The 17,673-nt window shown below is 40.9% G+C and overlaps 1 protein-coding gene across 1 annotated transcript in view; it reads right to left on the bottom strand.

The window, feature by feature from the left end:
- The window catches only part of POLE2 (DNA polymerase epsilon 2, accessory subunit), a 41,404-nt gene extending 24,355 nt beyond the window's left edge, over nt 1-17,049 (bottom strand). Inside the window, exons 1-8 of the mRNA XM_017849479.1 lie at nt 16,980-17,049; nt 13,078-13,155; nt 12,864-12,957; nt 7,926-8,000; nt 4,706-4,789; nt 3,457-3,513; nt 2,980-3,028; nt 1,682-1,754 (exon numbers count right to left, since the gene is read on the bottom strand). Of these exons, the coding sequence (XP_017704968.1) occupies nt 1,682-1,754; nt 2,980-3,028; nt 3,457-3,513; nt 4,706-4,789; nt 7,926-8,000; nt 12,864-12,957; nt 13,078-13,155; nt 16,980-17,044 (575 nt within the window). The 5' untranslated portion in view covers nt 17,045-17,049. The remainder of the gene's footprint in view (nt 1-1,681; nt 1,755-2,979; nt 3,029-3,456; nt 3,514-4,705; nt 4,790-7,925; nt 8,001-12,863; nt 12,958-13,077; nt 13,156-16,979) is intronic.
- Nucleotides 17,050-17,673: the final 624 nt, after the last annotated feature.

Raw genomic sequence — 17,673 nt, forward strand, 5'->3', positions numbered from 1 at the left:
TGGCACATATACACCATGGAATACTATGCAGCCATAAAAAAGGATGAGTTCATGTCCTTTTTGAGGACATGGATGAAGCTGGAAACCATCATTCTGAGCAAACTATCGCAAGGACAGAAAACCAAACACCGCATGTTCTTACTCATAGGTGGGAATTGAACAATGAGAACACTTGGACCCAGGGTGGGGAACATCACACACCGGGGCCTGTTGTGGAGTGGGGGCCTGGGGGAGGGATAGCATTAGGAGATATACCTAATGTAAATGACGAGTTAATGGGTGCAGCACACCAACATGGCACATGTATACATATGTAACAAACCTGCACATTGTGCACATGTACCCTAGACCTTAAAGTATAATTAAAAAAAAAAAAAAAACAAACAAAACACAACAATGGCAATTTTGCTCTAAACATATTCCAAAGGAAACTTACCATATTGGAAAAAGCCACAAACTGCACCAAAAGCACTCAAATCGAGGTGAGATTGGCTTGATTAGGGCTTCTGTTCTCCTTAGCAAGATCAGTACCTTTCCCTTAGTCACTTCAACAGGAAGAGTAGATGCTCTGCAAAGGCTGCCCTGCCAGTCAACTCCCAGCCAGAAAATGTTGCCTTTGCATCCTGAATTTATACAGGCATACTAAAACTAAAATCTTTGTTGTTGTTGTTGTTGTTGAGATGGAGTCTCGCTCTGTTGCCAGGCTGGAGTGAAGCGGCGCAATCTCAGCTCACTGCAACCTCTGCCTCCTGATAAAACTAAAATCTTAATCCTTATGCTTCCTTTTGATATCATCACCATCATATAGAATCTCATGATTAGAAGTCAACTACTTTAATTCCCCCAGAGGTGGCAAACTCGAATGCTTACAGGCTCCAAAAAGATAACACCAAATAGCAAAGCAGCAGTCCACTGACAGTAACTAGGGCAGACATACCTGCCCTGCCCAAAGTGGGCAACCACTGCAGTTTAGTTTTTGCCATGTGAGAATTCAGGCACTCTATTGCCAGATCCTACTGTTAAAAGAGAACTCCAAAACCTAGACCTTTATGAGAAATCTTCTAATTTTTATACAATGGAAACTAACTCAAAATGTTTTTAAACACCTCAAAGTGGGGAGAAGAAAAGAAAGGTCTATAGACTACTTTCAACCCATGAGCCACCAAGTACAACTTTTATACTATCATACAGCCTCTGCCCAAATAACTCAAGTGACAGGGAGCTCATTTCCTCTAAGAGAAGGCCATTTTGGAATAGCTCTAATATTATGATGCTTTTACTTATATTAAGGAGCTATAAGCTACCTCACATAACTTTTGTTCATTAGAATATAAAAGTGAGAATTTTATATTAACATGGAATTATATTCTTCTAAGTGTTATTCTATCTCTCTTATCTCACTTGAACTTCTCATCAACCCCAAAGATAAAACAGATAGACTGGAAATCTTTCCCAGTTAAAGCTGAAGTACAAAGACGGTATTGCAACTAATCTTTGGCCCATCTGTGAGTTTTCACATTACATATAAAACCCAGTCTTCTAATTCTCATTTTCCATTGCTCTTTCCATTTTGACACAAAGCCTGACACCTTGTAGTAACTGAGATATGACGTACTATCTTACACTCAATCCTGCCAGCATTATCAAATTCCCGTAGAGTATAAACCAAACATTTTAATACCTAGTAGTACTAGAGGGCTCAGTGGGTGGAAATCCAAAGGCATTGACATGAAACACTTGATCTTCAAACCAACCTGAAAAAAAGTAACATCACTTTCATTTGTCTAATCCTCTGTGTTTGAAAAGACAAAATTATGTTACAACAAAGCAGTAATGCCAGGCTAGTCTCATGCCCTGTGAACTAATTACAGAGGTTGCCAGCCTCAATGAACCACACAACAACTTTAGATCCACAGAGAGTCTCAACTTATAAAGTTCATTAAATAGAAATAGATTCATAACTTTTCACTTTTCAGTTTGGCAGTACGTGTTGAAATACATATTAGGAAATGTTTCATTTTATGGCCTATATAAAATTAAGTGTTTTTTTCAACTTTATTGAGATATCATTCACATACTATACAATTCACCCTTTAAAAGTATATAATTCAGGGCCGGGCGCGGTGGCTTACGCCTGTAATCCCAGCACTTTGGGAGGCTGAGGCGGGTAGATCACAAGGTCAGGAGATTGAGACCATCCTGGCTAACATGGTGAAACGCCATCTCTACTAAAAATACAAAAAAAAAAAAAAATTAACCAGGTGTAGTGGCAGGCAACTGTAGTCCCAGCTACTAGGGAGGCCAAGGCAGGAGAATGGCATGAACCCAGGAGGTGGAGCTTGCAGTGAGCCGAGATTGTGCCATTGCACTCCAGCCTGGGCAACAGAGTGAGACTCCATCTCAAAAAACAAACAAACAAAAAAAAAGTGCATAATTCAGGCCGGGCAAGGCTCACGCCTGTAATCCCAGCACTTCGGGAGGCCAAGACAGGTGGATTGCCTGAGCTCAGGAGTTTGAAACCAGCCTGGGCAACATGGTGAAACCCCGTCTCTACTAAAATACAAAAAATTAGTCAGGCATGGTGGCATGCACCTGTAATCCCAGCTACTCGGAAGGCTGAGGCATAAGAATCGCTTGAACCCAGGAGGCGGAGGTTGCAGTGAGCCGAGATCACACCACCGCACTCTAGCCTAGGTGACATAGTGAGACTCTGTCTCAAAAAAAAAAAGTGTGTCGTTTGGTGATTTTTAGTGTATTCATAAGTTGTGTAGCCATTACTACTATCTAATTTCAGAACATTTTCATCACCCCAGAAAGATTTCTATTAGCCCATTAACAGTCTAAGAGTTATTTTGCCAAAAATATGCTCTTCTAATTAATGGTATCCCAAATTATATCATGTTAACATATTTTACCCAAAGCAGAAATAGTTTTACTGGAGAATGAGAAGGAGGACAGTAACAAAGTATACTGACTTACCTTCTGCTAAGACAAAGCATGCCTCTGTGTATAAACCACTGTGGAACTGGTACACAACAGCTGAGGAAAATAATTCTATTCTTGAGGCAGTAATAAAGTCAACATACATTTTGAGACCAACAAGCCTTCTAAATAATAAATTCAAAGACTTCCCATTTGAAACTGTGAATAGACCACAGCTTAGAAAAAGCTTTAAAAAATTTAGGTTTAAATGTCCTCATGTTTAATTCTTGGTAATATTGACAAGGTGGATCATTCTTACCATGATATAAACTTCATCAGTCATTTGTCTAGATTCTTCAAATAAGAGGAAATTAAAGTTGTTCTGTCTCTGTTTAGGATTATATCTCTATATTCCTATACCAGCAACATAGAGAAGTTACATTGAGAACCCAAATAGGTAAATTTTAGAAGGATATATAGTCAATTTCCCCAATTCACGTAATGCAGATTTTAAAAAATACAAGTGAAGGATATAGCTTTACTAAGGTCTAGTTGTACTGTTCCAGTAGGATCTTCCAGAAAAAATTTTCCCTAAAAAAAAAAATGAAAAGAAAGAAATCCACATTTATGTAACAATGAAAACTATGACAAAAAAATTAAACTACAAGTTTGACAACAGAATACAGTCGAGAGAAAAGTGGATTTTAAAAATCAGCTATTATTTCTAGTCCAGGCTCTTCCATTTACTAGTCTGATAACCCCAGACTAATCACTTAACTGAGATTCTGACTCCTCACAGGTACAAAATGGAGAATGACTCCTACAGATAAGAAATGGCAAGAGGGACACTCAATGTCTGCCATGGGGAGGGTCTCCCCAGGTACCTTCTAAGACAGCCAACAGCATCGCCAAGTGACCAGCACATACTCTGCAGATTGCTTGTTCAGAAACCCAGTACTCTCTGTTTATCCAGAGGTCACTAGGGGCCTAATTTCAGGCTATGCAAACTGGGCTCCCGGACAAGACACTCTGTCCTGATGTCTACTCAGGAAACCAAACACAAACGAAAAAGACACTTGGTAACTGAGAAAAGTTTTTTGTGTTTTGTTTTCTGTTTTTTGTTTTTTTATGTTTTTTTTTTTTTGACTATTACAAAAGTTTATTTAACAAAAGTCTAATATGAAAATGTACATGACCTAATTTTTACATCATTGTAAAACAGGCCCTATGGAGACAGGAAATGGGTTTCTCTGCTGAACAGCCATTATTTTATTTTATTTATTTATTTATTTATTTTGAGACAAAGTTTTGCTCTTGTTGCCCAGGCTAGAGCGCAATGGCACCATCTCGGCTAACTGCAACCTCCACCTCCTGGGTTCAAGCAATTCTCCTGCCTCAGCCTCCAGAGTAGCTGGGATTATAGGCATGTGCCACCACACCCGGCTAATTTTGTACTTTTAGTAGAGACAGGGTTTCTCCATGTTGGTCAGGCTGGTCTCGAACTCCTGGCCTCAGGTGATCCGCCCGCCTCGGACTCCCAAAGTGGCTGGGATTACAGGCGTGAGCTACCGTGCCTGGCCAACAGCCATTATTTATCCTCATTCCAAGGCTTCTAACATGATGATACTATTTCCTTATATTACCACTATTCCAATATTGTTCTGTTCGTGAGGCGAGTTTTCAATAAAGAGTACATTCCTGTGCCCGCCACAAAAATGTTCTATGTAACCGACATTTCATCAATCCAAGGCCAAAACTAAAAGTTTGATGTTTATTAAGTTACCTCTTTTAACTGCGTTATCATTCCAAGAACAATCACATCTCCGATTTTGGTTGTACTACCCAATAAGGTTTCTATTGTTTTAAGCTAAAATAAAACAAAATAAATTTTAAAGACTATAAATACATTCTTTCAAGAAACTAAACTTTTATAAATAAGTAAATTTGGGGTACACATTTCAGCATTTATAGCTACTTTACAGTAGAAAATCAAATAAAATGGAAATAAAGTTGTAAAATTAAACTTAGGATGTTTAATTTTGTCCTACAAAAAAGCTGTAAGATCAAGTGTATGATGGCCTAGAAGAATCATGCCTAAAGAAACACCACATCAACTCAGGCTCCTACCAATGACGGAATCCACACCCTATCATTCCGAATAATGATAAGTACATTTATTTTTCAAATATAGAAAAGATATCAATTTTATTTTATTTGAACAGTACCTTTTGAAAATTAGCAAGCTATTTAAAAATATATATTCTAATTTTACTTAGTATTTTAAAAGGCTCTCATTATTATTTACATTCTCAATCTGATCTTTTTTTCTAATCAGAAAGTTCAAGGTAGTAAAAATTGGGACACCATTGTAAAAAATCCTTTCCACCCGGGCGCAGTGGCTCACACATGTAATCCCAGCACTTTGGGAGGCCAAGGCGGGCAGATCACAAGGTCAGGAGATCGAGACCACAGTGAAACCCCGTCTCTACTAAAAATACAAAAAATTAGCCGGGCGTAGTGGTGGGCGCCTGTAGTCCCAGCTACTCAGGAGGCTGAGGCAGGAGAATGGCGTGAACCCAGGAGGCAGAGCTTACAGTGAGCTGATATCGTGCCACTGCACTCCAGCCTGGGCAACAGAGCAAGACTACATCTCAAAAAAAATAAATAAATAAAAATAAATAAATAAACAAATAAAATCCTTTCCAACTTTTCTGTATGTAATCCTAAATATATGTAAATACATACATAATTTATGACACACACCTATACAGTTTATTCACAAAGATGAAATCATAGTATATGTACTATTCTTCAACTTAACTTTTTGAAGTTAATATCTGAGATAGCTTTCCATTTTTCTACATATAAATTTCCTTCTGTTTAAAGAATAGAGATATCTATATTATACATATGACCATTTATTTCATCAAACTCCTATTAAAGGACATTTAAGTTGTTCCCAGTTTTCTACTAATAAAAACAATTTTTAATATTTCTGTGCACCTTTCTTTGGCCCACAACAGCGATAGAAACTTTTCTCTTTTTTTTTTTTTGGGATGGGGTCTCACATTGCCCAGGCTGGAGTGCAGTGGCACTCTCATACCTCACTGCAGCCTTCAACTGGGCTCAAGTGATCCTTCCACCACAGCCCCCTGAGTCTCCATGATTACCGGCACTAGCCACTGCATCCAGCTACAGATAATAACTGTTGAATAAAGTTCTACACATTCTAGAAACACAATTGCTAGATAAAAGGATATATAAGTTTTCATATTTATAGAAATTACCAAGTGGAGCTTCTTTTATCTTTATGTTTTATCTTTGTTTTTTTATTACAAATAATTCATGTTTACTATAGAAAAAAATTTAAAATATAGACAAGAAAGAAATAAAAACTTATACAATCCTATCGTTCCATAATAATCACATTAACATTTAATACTGGAGTTACTCTTAAAAAATATGAACGTAGGGCTGGGCGTGGTGGCTCACACCTGTAAACCCAGCACTTTGGGAGGCTGAGGCGGATGGATCACTTGAGGTCAGGAGTTCAAGACCAGCCTGGCCTACATGGCAAAACACCATCTCTACTAAAAACGCAAAAAAATTAGTTAGGCACGGTGATGTGCACATATAATCCCAGCTACTCAAGAGACTGAGGCAGAATTGCTTGAACCTGGGAAGAGGAGGTTGCAGTGAGCCAAGATTGCACTACTGTACTACAGCCTGGGTGACAGAGCAAGACTGTCGGAAAGAAAGGAAAGAAAAGGGAAAGGGGGAAGGGGGAAGGGAAGGGAAAAGAACCTAGCCAAGTGTAGTGGTGCACACCTATTGTCCTAGCTACTCAGGAGGCTGGGGCAGGAGGATCATTTGAGGCCAGGAGTTCAAGACCAGCCTGGGCAACATCACGAGACCTCATGTCTCTATCAAAAGAAAAAAAAAAAAAGAGACCTTAAACAACACAGGAGAAGTAAAAATAACAGTATTTTTTAGCACATCGTTTTTGCAATCTGTAAAGGGATATTATCATACAGGTAGATAAATGTAATTTAAGTAGGGTATGTGCCATCACAGATACAGAATTAGACAGTTCGAAAAGAGTAATTATTTAGTTAAGCCTTAAAATTGCTTTGTCAAAGAGGAGACGAGGGAAAAGGCTCCTGGGCTATGGGCATCTCAGTTGCCAGAGAAAACCTAATATAGAAAACATATAGATGATCTTTGGTAGGGAAATATAAGTAATGCCAATTTCTAAAACCTAATTTATACTCTAATAAAAGTTTTGTTTGTTTGTTTGAGGGGGTCCTTACACTGTCACCCAGGCTGGAGTACAGTGGCATGATCTCAGCTCACTGCAGCCTCAATCTCCCAAGCTCAAGTCATCCTCCCACCTCAGCCTCTCAGGTAGCTGGGACCACAGGTGCACACCACCATGCCTGGCTAATGTTTTTTACTGTTTGTAAAGATGAGGTCTTGCTATGTTGCCCAGGTTGTGGGATCCATTTGTGTTCTCACATTCATTCTATAAATGTTGTTTCCTTAGTACCTTAAGTAAAGTTTTCACTTCAACCAATGTAACACATTCTAGTTCAATAACTGTGTGTGTGGTCACGAGGGATGAGTTGGGCAAGAAACCAGTATTTGAGTTCCTCAGTGCTATGGTCACTAAGGGATGAGTGAGGGCAAGAAAAGAAATGTTGAAAAGTTATCAGAAAGCCAGTATAGTATCCAAATGGGCTAGGAAGCTATCTTGGAGGCCAGAGTGTATCTGGGGCTAGCATTGGATCAGGGCCTTCTCAAAGGAAGCAGTAGCTTCTGTTAGAGATTTGTGGGACACAGGACTCTAGGAATGGACTATATCAAAAGTGGGCATGCAGCCAGTCCAGTTAGCTAAACAGTTACCAGTAGTTTATTTTCATTTAAAATTCAACGAATTAGAATTAAGCAACAAATATTAAACTTATACACTTATATCCCCTACATAACTAGAATAATGTTCTAACCTGGAATTTGCTTCCACTTTCATCAGGGTGAGAACCTATCACCGGAGGAGTAAATAATTCATGCCTGTGGGTCCTCTATAAAAAAGAAAGATTCACATGAATTCCTGAAACAGACATTTAAACATAAGATTCACTAAAATAGTGTCCTGATGAAACATTGTCCTTAAACTAATGTCTCTATTACTTATTCTCAACAGATTTGAAAACCCACATAATTTAACATACAAATATCTAGTAATATAAGTTTTAAAATTAAAAAAATAAAAGTAAAAATTTTAAAGGTCTATTGTGCGTATGGCAGCAGCACATTGTAGACTGAGGGTATGAAGAACAACCAAGTGTCACTCTGAGAGCACTGGGGCTACTGAAAGAGAAGTGCCACCACACAACAAAGTACTGTGAGGGCTGACTGTACCCCAGGCCAAAGGGGCCATTGAACAACAGCCCAGATGATAAATAAGGTTTGGATAGTAAGAAACAAAAGGAGGCTGGGCGCGGTGGCTCAAACCTGTAATCCCAGCACTTTGGGAGGCCGAGGCGGGCGGATCATGAGGTCAGGAGATCGAGACCATCCTGGCTAACACGGTGAAACCCCGTCTCTACTAAAATACAAAAAATTAGCCGGGCGTGGTGGCAGGCGCCTGTAGTCCCAGCTACTCCGAGGCTGAGGCGGGAGAATGGCATGAACCCGGGAGGTGGAGCTTGCAGTGAGCCAAGATCGCGCCACTGCACTCCAGCCTGGGTGACACAGCGAGACTCTGTCTCAAAAAAAAAAAAAAGAAAGAAAAGGAGGCTGAGATAAGACATTTCAGGGCCAGGCACAGTGGCTCACGCCTGTAATCCCAGCACTTTGGGAGGCCAAGGAGGACGGATCACCTGAGGTCAGGAGTTCGAGACCAGCCTGGCCAACAAAGTGAAACTCCGTCTGTACCAAAAATACAAAAATTAGCTCGGTATGGTGGCAGGTGCCTGTAATCCCAGCTACTCAGGAGGCTGAGGTAGGAGAATTGCTTGAATCTGGGAGGCAGAGATTGCAGTGAGCTGAGATCGTGCCACTGCACTCCTGCCTGGGCAACAAGACCGAAACTCTGTCTCAAAACAAACAAACAAAAAAAAAAAACAAAAAAACCCCACAGCATTTCAGGCAGAGAAATCATCAGAGTTAGAGTATTTAGGAAGCTATGCAAAGTTTAATACAGTTGAATTATGGAGTGCAGACAAGGCCAGAGATTAGTAAGATCCATGTGGGGATACTTCCCTCCCCAACTCTCAGTCCATATAGTTTAGGTAGGATTGATACCCCTTCCCCTTTCTATAGATAGGAATTCAAGGCCTAGAAAGTGAAAGTACTCCATCCTTTTGGCCAGTGATTGGTTCAAGGATGAGCAAGTGCTTCAAGGTAGGCTCAAAAAAGACAGATTCAAGACTTTTGCTAGAACTATTAGAAAAGAGGAACTCTCTTTCCAAGAGTTGCTAAGGCTACTAGTGGAGATCTTTGTCACTTTATAGGGAGAACCTATTTGAAAGTAAAATCAATTTTTTAAAAGAGGTGGGACATGGAAAGAGACAGATGCCTCCTGATATTGTGTGAACACCTGGATCCAGCCAGGCTTGAAACTGGTGGACTTCTAGACTTCATAATACAAGCTAAACCAATATATTCCTTTTTCAGTTTTAATCAGTTTGAGTTTCCGTAACCTCCAACTCAAAAAGCCCTGACAATACAAACTGTGTATGCCCAGCCAAGAAGTTTGTCGTATAGACAATGAGAAACAAAGATTTTGAAGTAGGATAATGAAAACATCAGATTGATTTTCTGGAAGATAACTGCAATGAAAATATGAATGGACTGAACTTCAACCTGTTTATTTCACAGATGAATAAATGAGGCTCAGAAGGGATAAGTGGCACACCCACAATAACAGAATAGACTTCAAAACATACTTAAGAAAAAAGAAATATGGTGTTTACTAAGCACCTTCTTTGTATAAAGGACAGTGCCAAATGTGGCAGAGGAGATAAACAAGGAATTCACAGTCTAATCACAGGGTAAACACCTCAAATGCAAGGTAGGGCCAAGTCCAGTCAGTGACATAAAAGATGTACTACTCGGCTGGACTCAGTGGCTCACGCCTGTGATACCAACACTTCGGGAGGCCGAGGCAGGTGGATCACGAGGTCAGGAGATGGAGACCATCCTGGCTAACACAGTGAAACCCCGTCTCTACTAAAAATACAAAAACTTAGCCGGGTGTTGTGGCACGTGCCTGTAGTCCCAGCTACTCAGGAGAGTGAGGCAGGAAAATCTCTTGAACCTGGGAGGCAGAGGTTGCAGTGAGCCGAGATTGCGCCATTGCACTACAGCCTGGGCAACAGAATAAGACTCTGTCTCAGGAAAAAAAAAAAAAAAAAAAAGACATACTACTTGGTTCAAGCAGAAAGAGACTGCATTCAGCTAGGCATGGTGGCTCAGGCCTGTAATCCCAGCACTTTGGGAGGCTGAGGTGGGCAGATCACTTGAGGTCAGGAGTTCGAGCCCAGCCTGGCCAATGTGGTGAAACCCCGTCTCTACTAAAATAAAAAAGTTAACTGAGTGTAGTGGTATGTGCCTATAATCCCAGCTACTTGGGAATCTGAGGAAGAAGAATCACTTGAACCCAGGAGGCAGAGGTTGCAGTGAGCCAAGTTTGCACCACTGCACTCTAGCCTAGGCAACAGAGTGAGACTCCATCTCAAAAATAAAATAAAAAAGAAAAAGATTGCATCCAACTGAAGATCAAGAAGGGCTCCAGAAAGGAGGAATCTGAGAAGAGCCTTCCAAAATTAGGACGGTTTCAACAGTGGAGGTAAGAGGGAAGAGCAGTCTACAGGATAAACAAAGTCACAGAAGTAGTGAAAGAAACAGAAACAATAATTCCATGTTTCAGTTTTGGCTCCAGCACAGAGTATGACTACAGGAAAAGTAGAGATTAGGCCAATTATGTGTAAGAGAAGATCTTACATATTAAGGATAATCTGCATTGAATAGGCAGTGAATTTCCTTGAAAGACTTCTGTGCAAAACCCATGAGGTGGTCAGAGCTACACTTTGGGCAGATTAACCTGGCAACACTATGTCAGCAATGAAAGCAGCAGAGGATACTGTTTCCTCAAGGATCATTCTTTTCGACCTTTATTTAACTTACTGCTGACCATCTGTTCCTCCTTGAAGCCTTCTTGTGCTTCTGCCATATAACACCATCCTCGCCTGGCCCCCAAGTTCTATCTATCCTCTTCCCCTCTTCTCTCTTTTTTCTTTTTTTTTTGAAATGGAGTTTCGCTCTTGTTGCCCAGGCTGGAGTGCAATGGCGCCATCTCGGCTCACCACAACCTCCGCCTTCCGGGTTCGAGCGATTCTCCTGCCTCAGCCTCTCGAGTAGCTGGGACTACAGGCATGCGCCACCATGCCTGGCTAATTTTGTATTTTTAGTAGAAACACGGTTTCTTCATGTTGGTCAGACTGGTCCCCAGATCCCGACCTCAGGTGATCCACCCGCCTCAGCCTCCCAAAGTGCTGGGATTACAGGCGTGAGCCATCGTGCCCAGCCTCCCTCTTCTCTTTTTGTCACTTCTCTTTCTGCCAGGGTCTCGTCCTTGCAGTTCCATTTTTTACTCTATGCAGATGCTCCCAAATCTCTCATGCTACCAGCTCTCTTTCCTTAGTTCCAGATGTACACTTTACTTCTCCTGGCAATCTTAACTCAAATGCTTAAAACAGAAACTGCCATCACCTTCTACAAACATTCTCTTTTTCCTGTTTAACGTATTATTCTATATTCTACTCTCTCAGACTCCAGGCCTTACTCATCTCTGATTCTTCACCCCCTCCATTCTCCTTCACATCCAGACAGTCACCATGTGCTTATAGTTTCTGCTGCTTGAGTGTGATGCCCTCATTCTACACCCCTTGCCACTTCCTTCGTCCAGGCTATCATTTATGCCAAGACTAATAGCACAGACTTCTAGAAGGCTTCTCTCACACTCTTAAGTCATCCCCATATCTGCTGGTGGAGGAAGCACTCAAAAAACCTGGCTGCGATTTTCTCTGGTATTCCAAAGCACCTCGCATAAGGAGAACAGTCCCAACTCCCAAGGGTGGCATCCAAAGTGCTCCTACAATTTGGCTCCCACTTGCCTTTCCAAACTGATCCCATGCTACTCCTGATTTTCTCATCATTTCCTGCACAGAGTCTATTTTTTGCTGTACCTTTGTTCACAATCACCACCACCCTTTCCCCATTTCCACAAGATTAAAGCAATCTAGGTCCATGCCAAATGCCATCATTTCCTTGAAGCCTTCCCTGATTCTTTTATTGAATACATTGTTTGTATCTCTTTTATAGCACGTATAAAATTCTACTTTATATATTTGCACAAATGTCTATTCATAGACATAAGCTATCCCAGCTACAGTCTATCCCATAGACTGTAAGCTATTTGAAGGTAGTAAAGTATAGTAGGCAATGGCTGGGCTTTAGAGTCAGGCTGGATTGAAATCATGTCTTACTATATGTGATCTATAGGCAAGTTACTAAACTTCCTTAAGCCTCAGTTTCCTCATCTGTAAAATGGGGATAATAATAGCATTTACACATATATTAGTATTATGAGGATTAAATGAGGTAAATAATGTATGTTAAGTGCTAACTGGCATATCATGTATTAAATGGTAACTACTATTTTTACCATCATCATTGTCGTTAAGGGGAAAATAGCTTTTTCATCTCTGTATCTTCTACATGGTCTCAATCACAGAAATCTCAACAACAGTTTATTGAATGACCAACTTTGGACCACAAAATTCCATTCATTAAACATCCCTGAGATTTCCCTAACTGAAACAGTCTCTTTTTCTCTCCGTTTACCTAGTATCCTCCCCTCCGCCCGCTACCAAACTTACCTGGTGCAAAATGGTATATCGCTCACGAAACAGCTCTGCTTTATCTCTTGCTGTTCCAAATAAATTTGGTGCAGGGTGGTTGGTCATTAACAGACTAGAAAAAAAGAATGACTATCATAATACACAAAGGTGAGCCAAAAGTGAAGCAAGAGACTATATACCTTCTGGAAAAAACATTTGAAATTAACTTAAAATCAGTGGATGGCATACTTACGGAAGAAATTTTTTTCTTTCTGAATTGTATACAAAGCGTGGAATATCAAATGCTCCTATGATATTGAAAACGTGCTCTCTGAAAAACATCCCACAAAACACAGACCTGATTTACTAAAAACATAAGTACTCTAGGTGAACATGATAACTTGCATTATAAGTCTTTGTAATAACATACTTTTCACATTTTCTCAGGCCAGGCACACAATTTCGTTCTCTTTTTCTTTTTCTTTTTTTTTTTTTTTTTAAGACAGAGTTTCGCTATTGTTGCCCAGGCTAGAGTGCAATGGCATGATATCGGCTCACCGCAACCTCTGCCTCCCGGGTTCAAGTGATTCTCCTGCCTCAGTCTCCCAAGTAGCTGGGATCACAGGCATGCACCACCATGTCCAGCTAATTTTGTATTCTTAGTAGAGATGGGGTTTCTCCATGTTGGTCTGGCTGGTCTCAAACTCCTGACCTCAGGAGATCCACTCACCTTGGCCTCCCAAAGTGCTGGGATTACAGATGTGAGCCACCATGCCCGGCCCACAATTTCTTGTAGTATCAAAAGTACTATGGAGGTAAAATGTTTAGCTTGTGCATTTTCATCTCAAGGGACAAGAAAGCATTGTCAAAACTCACGAGAAAAAAAAATTAATCAAGTTAACTTCCAGGTAAGAATTTCATCTGTTGAAAAAGAACAATTATATAAACAATAGTCACATCTTAAAGAAATCTCTACTTTTATGAGCTACAGTGTTGTTGTTGTTGTTGTTGTTGTTGTTGTTGTTTTGAGACGGAGTTTCATTCTTGTTGCCCAGGCTGGAGTGCAATGGGTCGATCTTGGCTCATCACAACCTCCGCCTCCAGGGTTCAAGAGATTCTGCTGCCTCAGCCTCCCGAGTAGGTGGGATTACAGGCATGCACCACCACGCCCGGCTAATTTTGTATTTCTAACAAAGGCGGGGTTTCTTCATGTTGGTCAGGCTGGTCACTAACTCCCAACCTCAGGTGATCCGCCTGCTTCAGCCTCCCAAAGTGCTGGATTGTAGGCATAAGCCACCATGCCCAGCCATGAGCTACAGTATTATCAAAGGATATGATTAAGTTCCAACAATTTTTCTTGTTTTTGTTTTGTTTTTTGAGACAGTCTCACTCTGATGCCCAGGCTGGGGTGTGATCTTGGCTCACTGCAACCTCTTCCTCCTGGCCTCAAGCAATTCTCCCACCTCTCAAGTAGCTGGGATTACAGGTATGTGCCACCACACCCAGCTAATTTTTGTATTTTTAGTAGAGAAAGGGTTTTGCCATAGGGGCCAGGCTGGTCTCAAACTCCTAACCTCAAGTGATCCACCTGCCTCAGCCTCCCAAAGTGCTGGAATTACAGGCATGAGCCACCATGCCCAACCCCAACAATTTTAAAAATCTAAAATTTTTTTTGTTTGTTGCTTGCTTGTTTGTCTGAGATGGAGTCTACTTCTGTCACCCAGGCTGGAGTGCAGTGGTACAATCTCGGCTCACTGCAACCTCTGCCTCCTGGGTTCAAGCAATTCTCCTGCGTCAGCCTCCCAAGTAGCTGGGATTACAGGCGCCCTCCACCACGCCCAGCTAATTTTTGTATTTTTAGTAGAGACGAGATTTCACTGTGTTGGCCAGGCTGGTCTTAAACTCCGGACCTCATGATCTGCCTGCTTTGGCCTCCCAAAGTGCTGGAATTACAGGCGTGAGCCACCGCATCCTGCCAAATCTAAAATGTTATGCAAAAGTGTCCCAGGAAAAGTTATACAATGGAAAAAGAACCCCCCCCAATTCTGGCCATATCTTTCAGACTTATACAATATATATATAGTGTTAGAGATGGAAAACCAAAAAAAATTATTTAATTTCAGACACTTTTAATAATACAACCATGTTTAAAAGAAGTTAAAAATTTCCACAGCACTATTGTATAAAAGCCCCATGCATTCTTCAGGAGTGTGGCAGCTCCTGGCCTCAGTGATCACTGTGGACCTGCTGCAGCACCCTCACAATGCTTGTCTCCTCAATCAGCTGGAGGTACTGCAGCCGCCAGCTCCTGGCCAGCACACTACCCAAATCTGAACGAAGCAGTGGCCATGTTGAGAAGGTAGCCCCTTGTGCCTTGGAAAGAGGCTCCCATCCCTCACTGGAGTCTCTACCCATTCTTTCTTTTTTTTTCTTTTTCTTTTTCGTCTGTCATCCAGGCTGGAGCAAAGTGGCACGATCTTGGCTCACTGCAATCTCCGCCTCCCAGGTTCAAATGATTCTCCTGCCTCAGCTTCCCAAATAGCTAAGACTACAGGCATACACCACCATGCCCAGCTAATTTTTGTATTTTTTAGTAGAGATGCGGTTTCACTGTATGTTGGCCAGGCTGGTCTCGAACTCCTGAGCTCAGGTGATCTGCCCACTTCAGCCTCCGAAAGTGCTGGGATTACAAGCATGAGCCACTGTGCCTAGCCTGATTTTCTGCTTTCTTACCCCCAAGAGCAACACCTGGACAAGGAGCTTTACTAAGTGGGGGTGGGACAGGGGTTGGGAAAAGGAAAACTGATGGGATATGGTACATGGCTCTGTGCAGGACTGTTGAGCTCTTATTATTATGTTCTGCCTCCAAATCTGGGAGCAGGAGAATGTATAAACAGAAGAATAAAGTGAATGCAGATTGATGTGGAGGAAAATAAGTAAATAAATAAATAACAGGTAACTTTAGGGTAAACAATGAGTAATGTCTATTTTAGGATAATAATCCTTAAACTTTAATATAATCATTTTGAATTTCTATTGATTGCTTTAGGGAACATTCATTATACTCTAGTATTTATTTTATTTTATTTTATTTTTTGAGACAGGGTCTCACTCTGTCACCCAGACTGGACTGTAGTGGCATGATCTCAGCTCACTGCAACCTCCACCTCCCAGGCTCAAGTGATTCTCCTATCTCAGCCTCCCAAGTAGCTGGGATTACAGGTGCATCCCACTACCACCCGACTAATTTTTGTATTTTTAGTAGAGATGGGGTTTCACCATGTTGGCCAAGCTGGTTTTGAACTCCTGACCTCAAGTGATCTACCCACCTTGGCCTCCCAAAGTGCTGGGATTATAGGCGTGAGCCACTGTGCCTGGTCACACTAGTATTTTAAATGAGTTTGCAAGCGTTTTTAAAATTAAAAATCCTCAATTTCTGTATTTATTTATTTATTTGTTTTTTTAGCAGTTACAAGTTCTGACACGGAGAAGATTACAACTTCTGACTAAAATAAAGATAATGACTCCTTTCAATCACCTCTATTACCCCAAATAGGAAAGAAGTGGCAATGTTAAAACTGTCTCTCAGCCCATTTTCCCCAGTGTTTTCCTTCCAGTTAAATGCCATGAATTTGGATAGAAGTATCATATCAAGAGGGATATTCACAGAAATAAAACCCAGAAGAATTACTGCCATATAAATTCTTAAACCTAAAAACATGAGATAGTAGAGTCACAAAACTGAGGTCCTACTCTCATTTGCCATTCACCATGTGACCAAGTAAAGTTGCTGAACTTCTCTGGGCGTGGTACTTTCCTAAGAGCAAAGTAAATTATACTTCTGAATATTCATTTCAATTCAACTCATTTGTAGCATACAGAATAAAAAGTCAGATCCACTGGTTGGGTAGGCAGCAAAAGTTAGTAATGAATGGTACAGCAACATTGTAACTTCAAATCCTAGGAAAAACCAGTAAAGATGAATCATTTAATAATGAGGTTTGCAAAGAAAGCCATTATTTAAAAAGACATACAGAAATAACAACAGTAACCACTGTGGAAATGTTGATCACTAATAATTTTCCAAGATAATAATTAAAACTAAGTGCTCAATAACACCTCCTATGAGGAAAAAAGTTAACTATACCCACATACATAGTTTCATCAACAGACTGACTGCATTCCTGGACTGCTGCTTCCACCACAGATCGTTCAATCATGTTTGATGACACTGAAAAGAGAATTGCAGGGTCAAATTAAAAAAAAAAAAAAAAATTAGTTCTTTCCACAGACAGCTCTTTTCCCAAAAATAATTTGCAAATATTAATACTGGGATTCTCATTATACAGTTCTTGGAGAAAAAAAGTGTTAGGTCAGAACAATAACAAAAGCCTTACCTCAAATACCTTAATTTTCCACTCCAGACTCTCAGTCTGGAGTGCGGTGGCATAATCTCAGCTCACTGCAAAGTTTTCCACACTCAAAGTTACAATACCTTAATATACAATCAAATGCCTTAATTTTCTAAACCCTGTTTAGTTATAAGAACATTTCTGAGCCAGGGTCAGTGGCTCACACCTACAATCCTAACACTTTGGGAGGCCGAGGCAGGAGGATGGCTTGAGCCCAGGAGTTTGAGACCAGCCCAGGCAATGTGGTGAAACCCCATCTCTACAAAAAATACAAAACTTAGCTGGGTGGGTTGCCACACGCCTATAGTCCCAGATACTCAGGAGACCAAGGTAGGAGGATCACCTGAGCCCAGGGAGGTGGAGGCTGCAGTGAGCTGTGATCATGCCACTGGCACTCCAGCCTGGGCCACAGAGTGAGATACTATCTCAAAAAAAAA

Source organism: Rhinopithecus bieti, unplaced genomic scaffold (assembly GCF_001698545.2).
Source record: "Rhinopithecus bieti isolate Rb0 unplaced genomic scaffold, ASM169854v2 scaffold_29928, whole genome shotgun sequence".
NCBI classification, from domain to species: domain Eukaryota; kingdom Metazoa; phylum Chordata; class Mammalia; order Primates; family Cercopithecidae; genus Rhinopithecus; species Rhinopithecus bieti.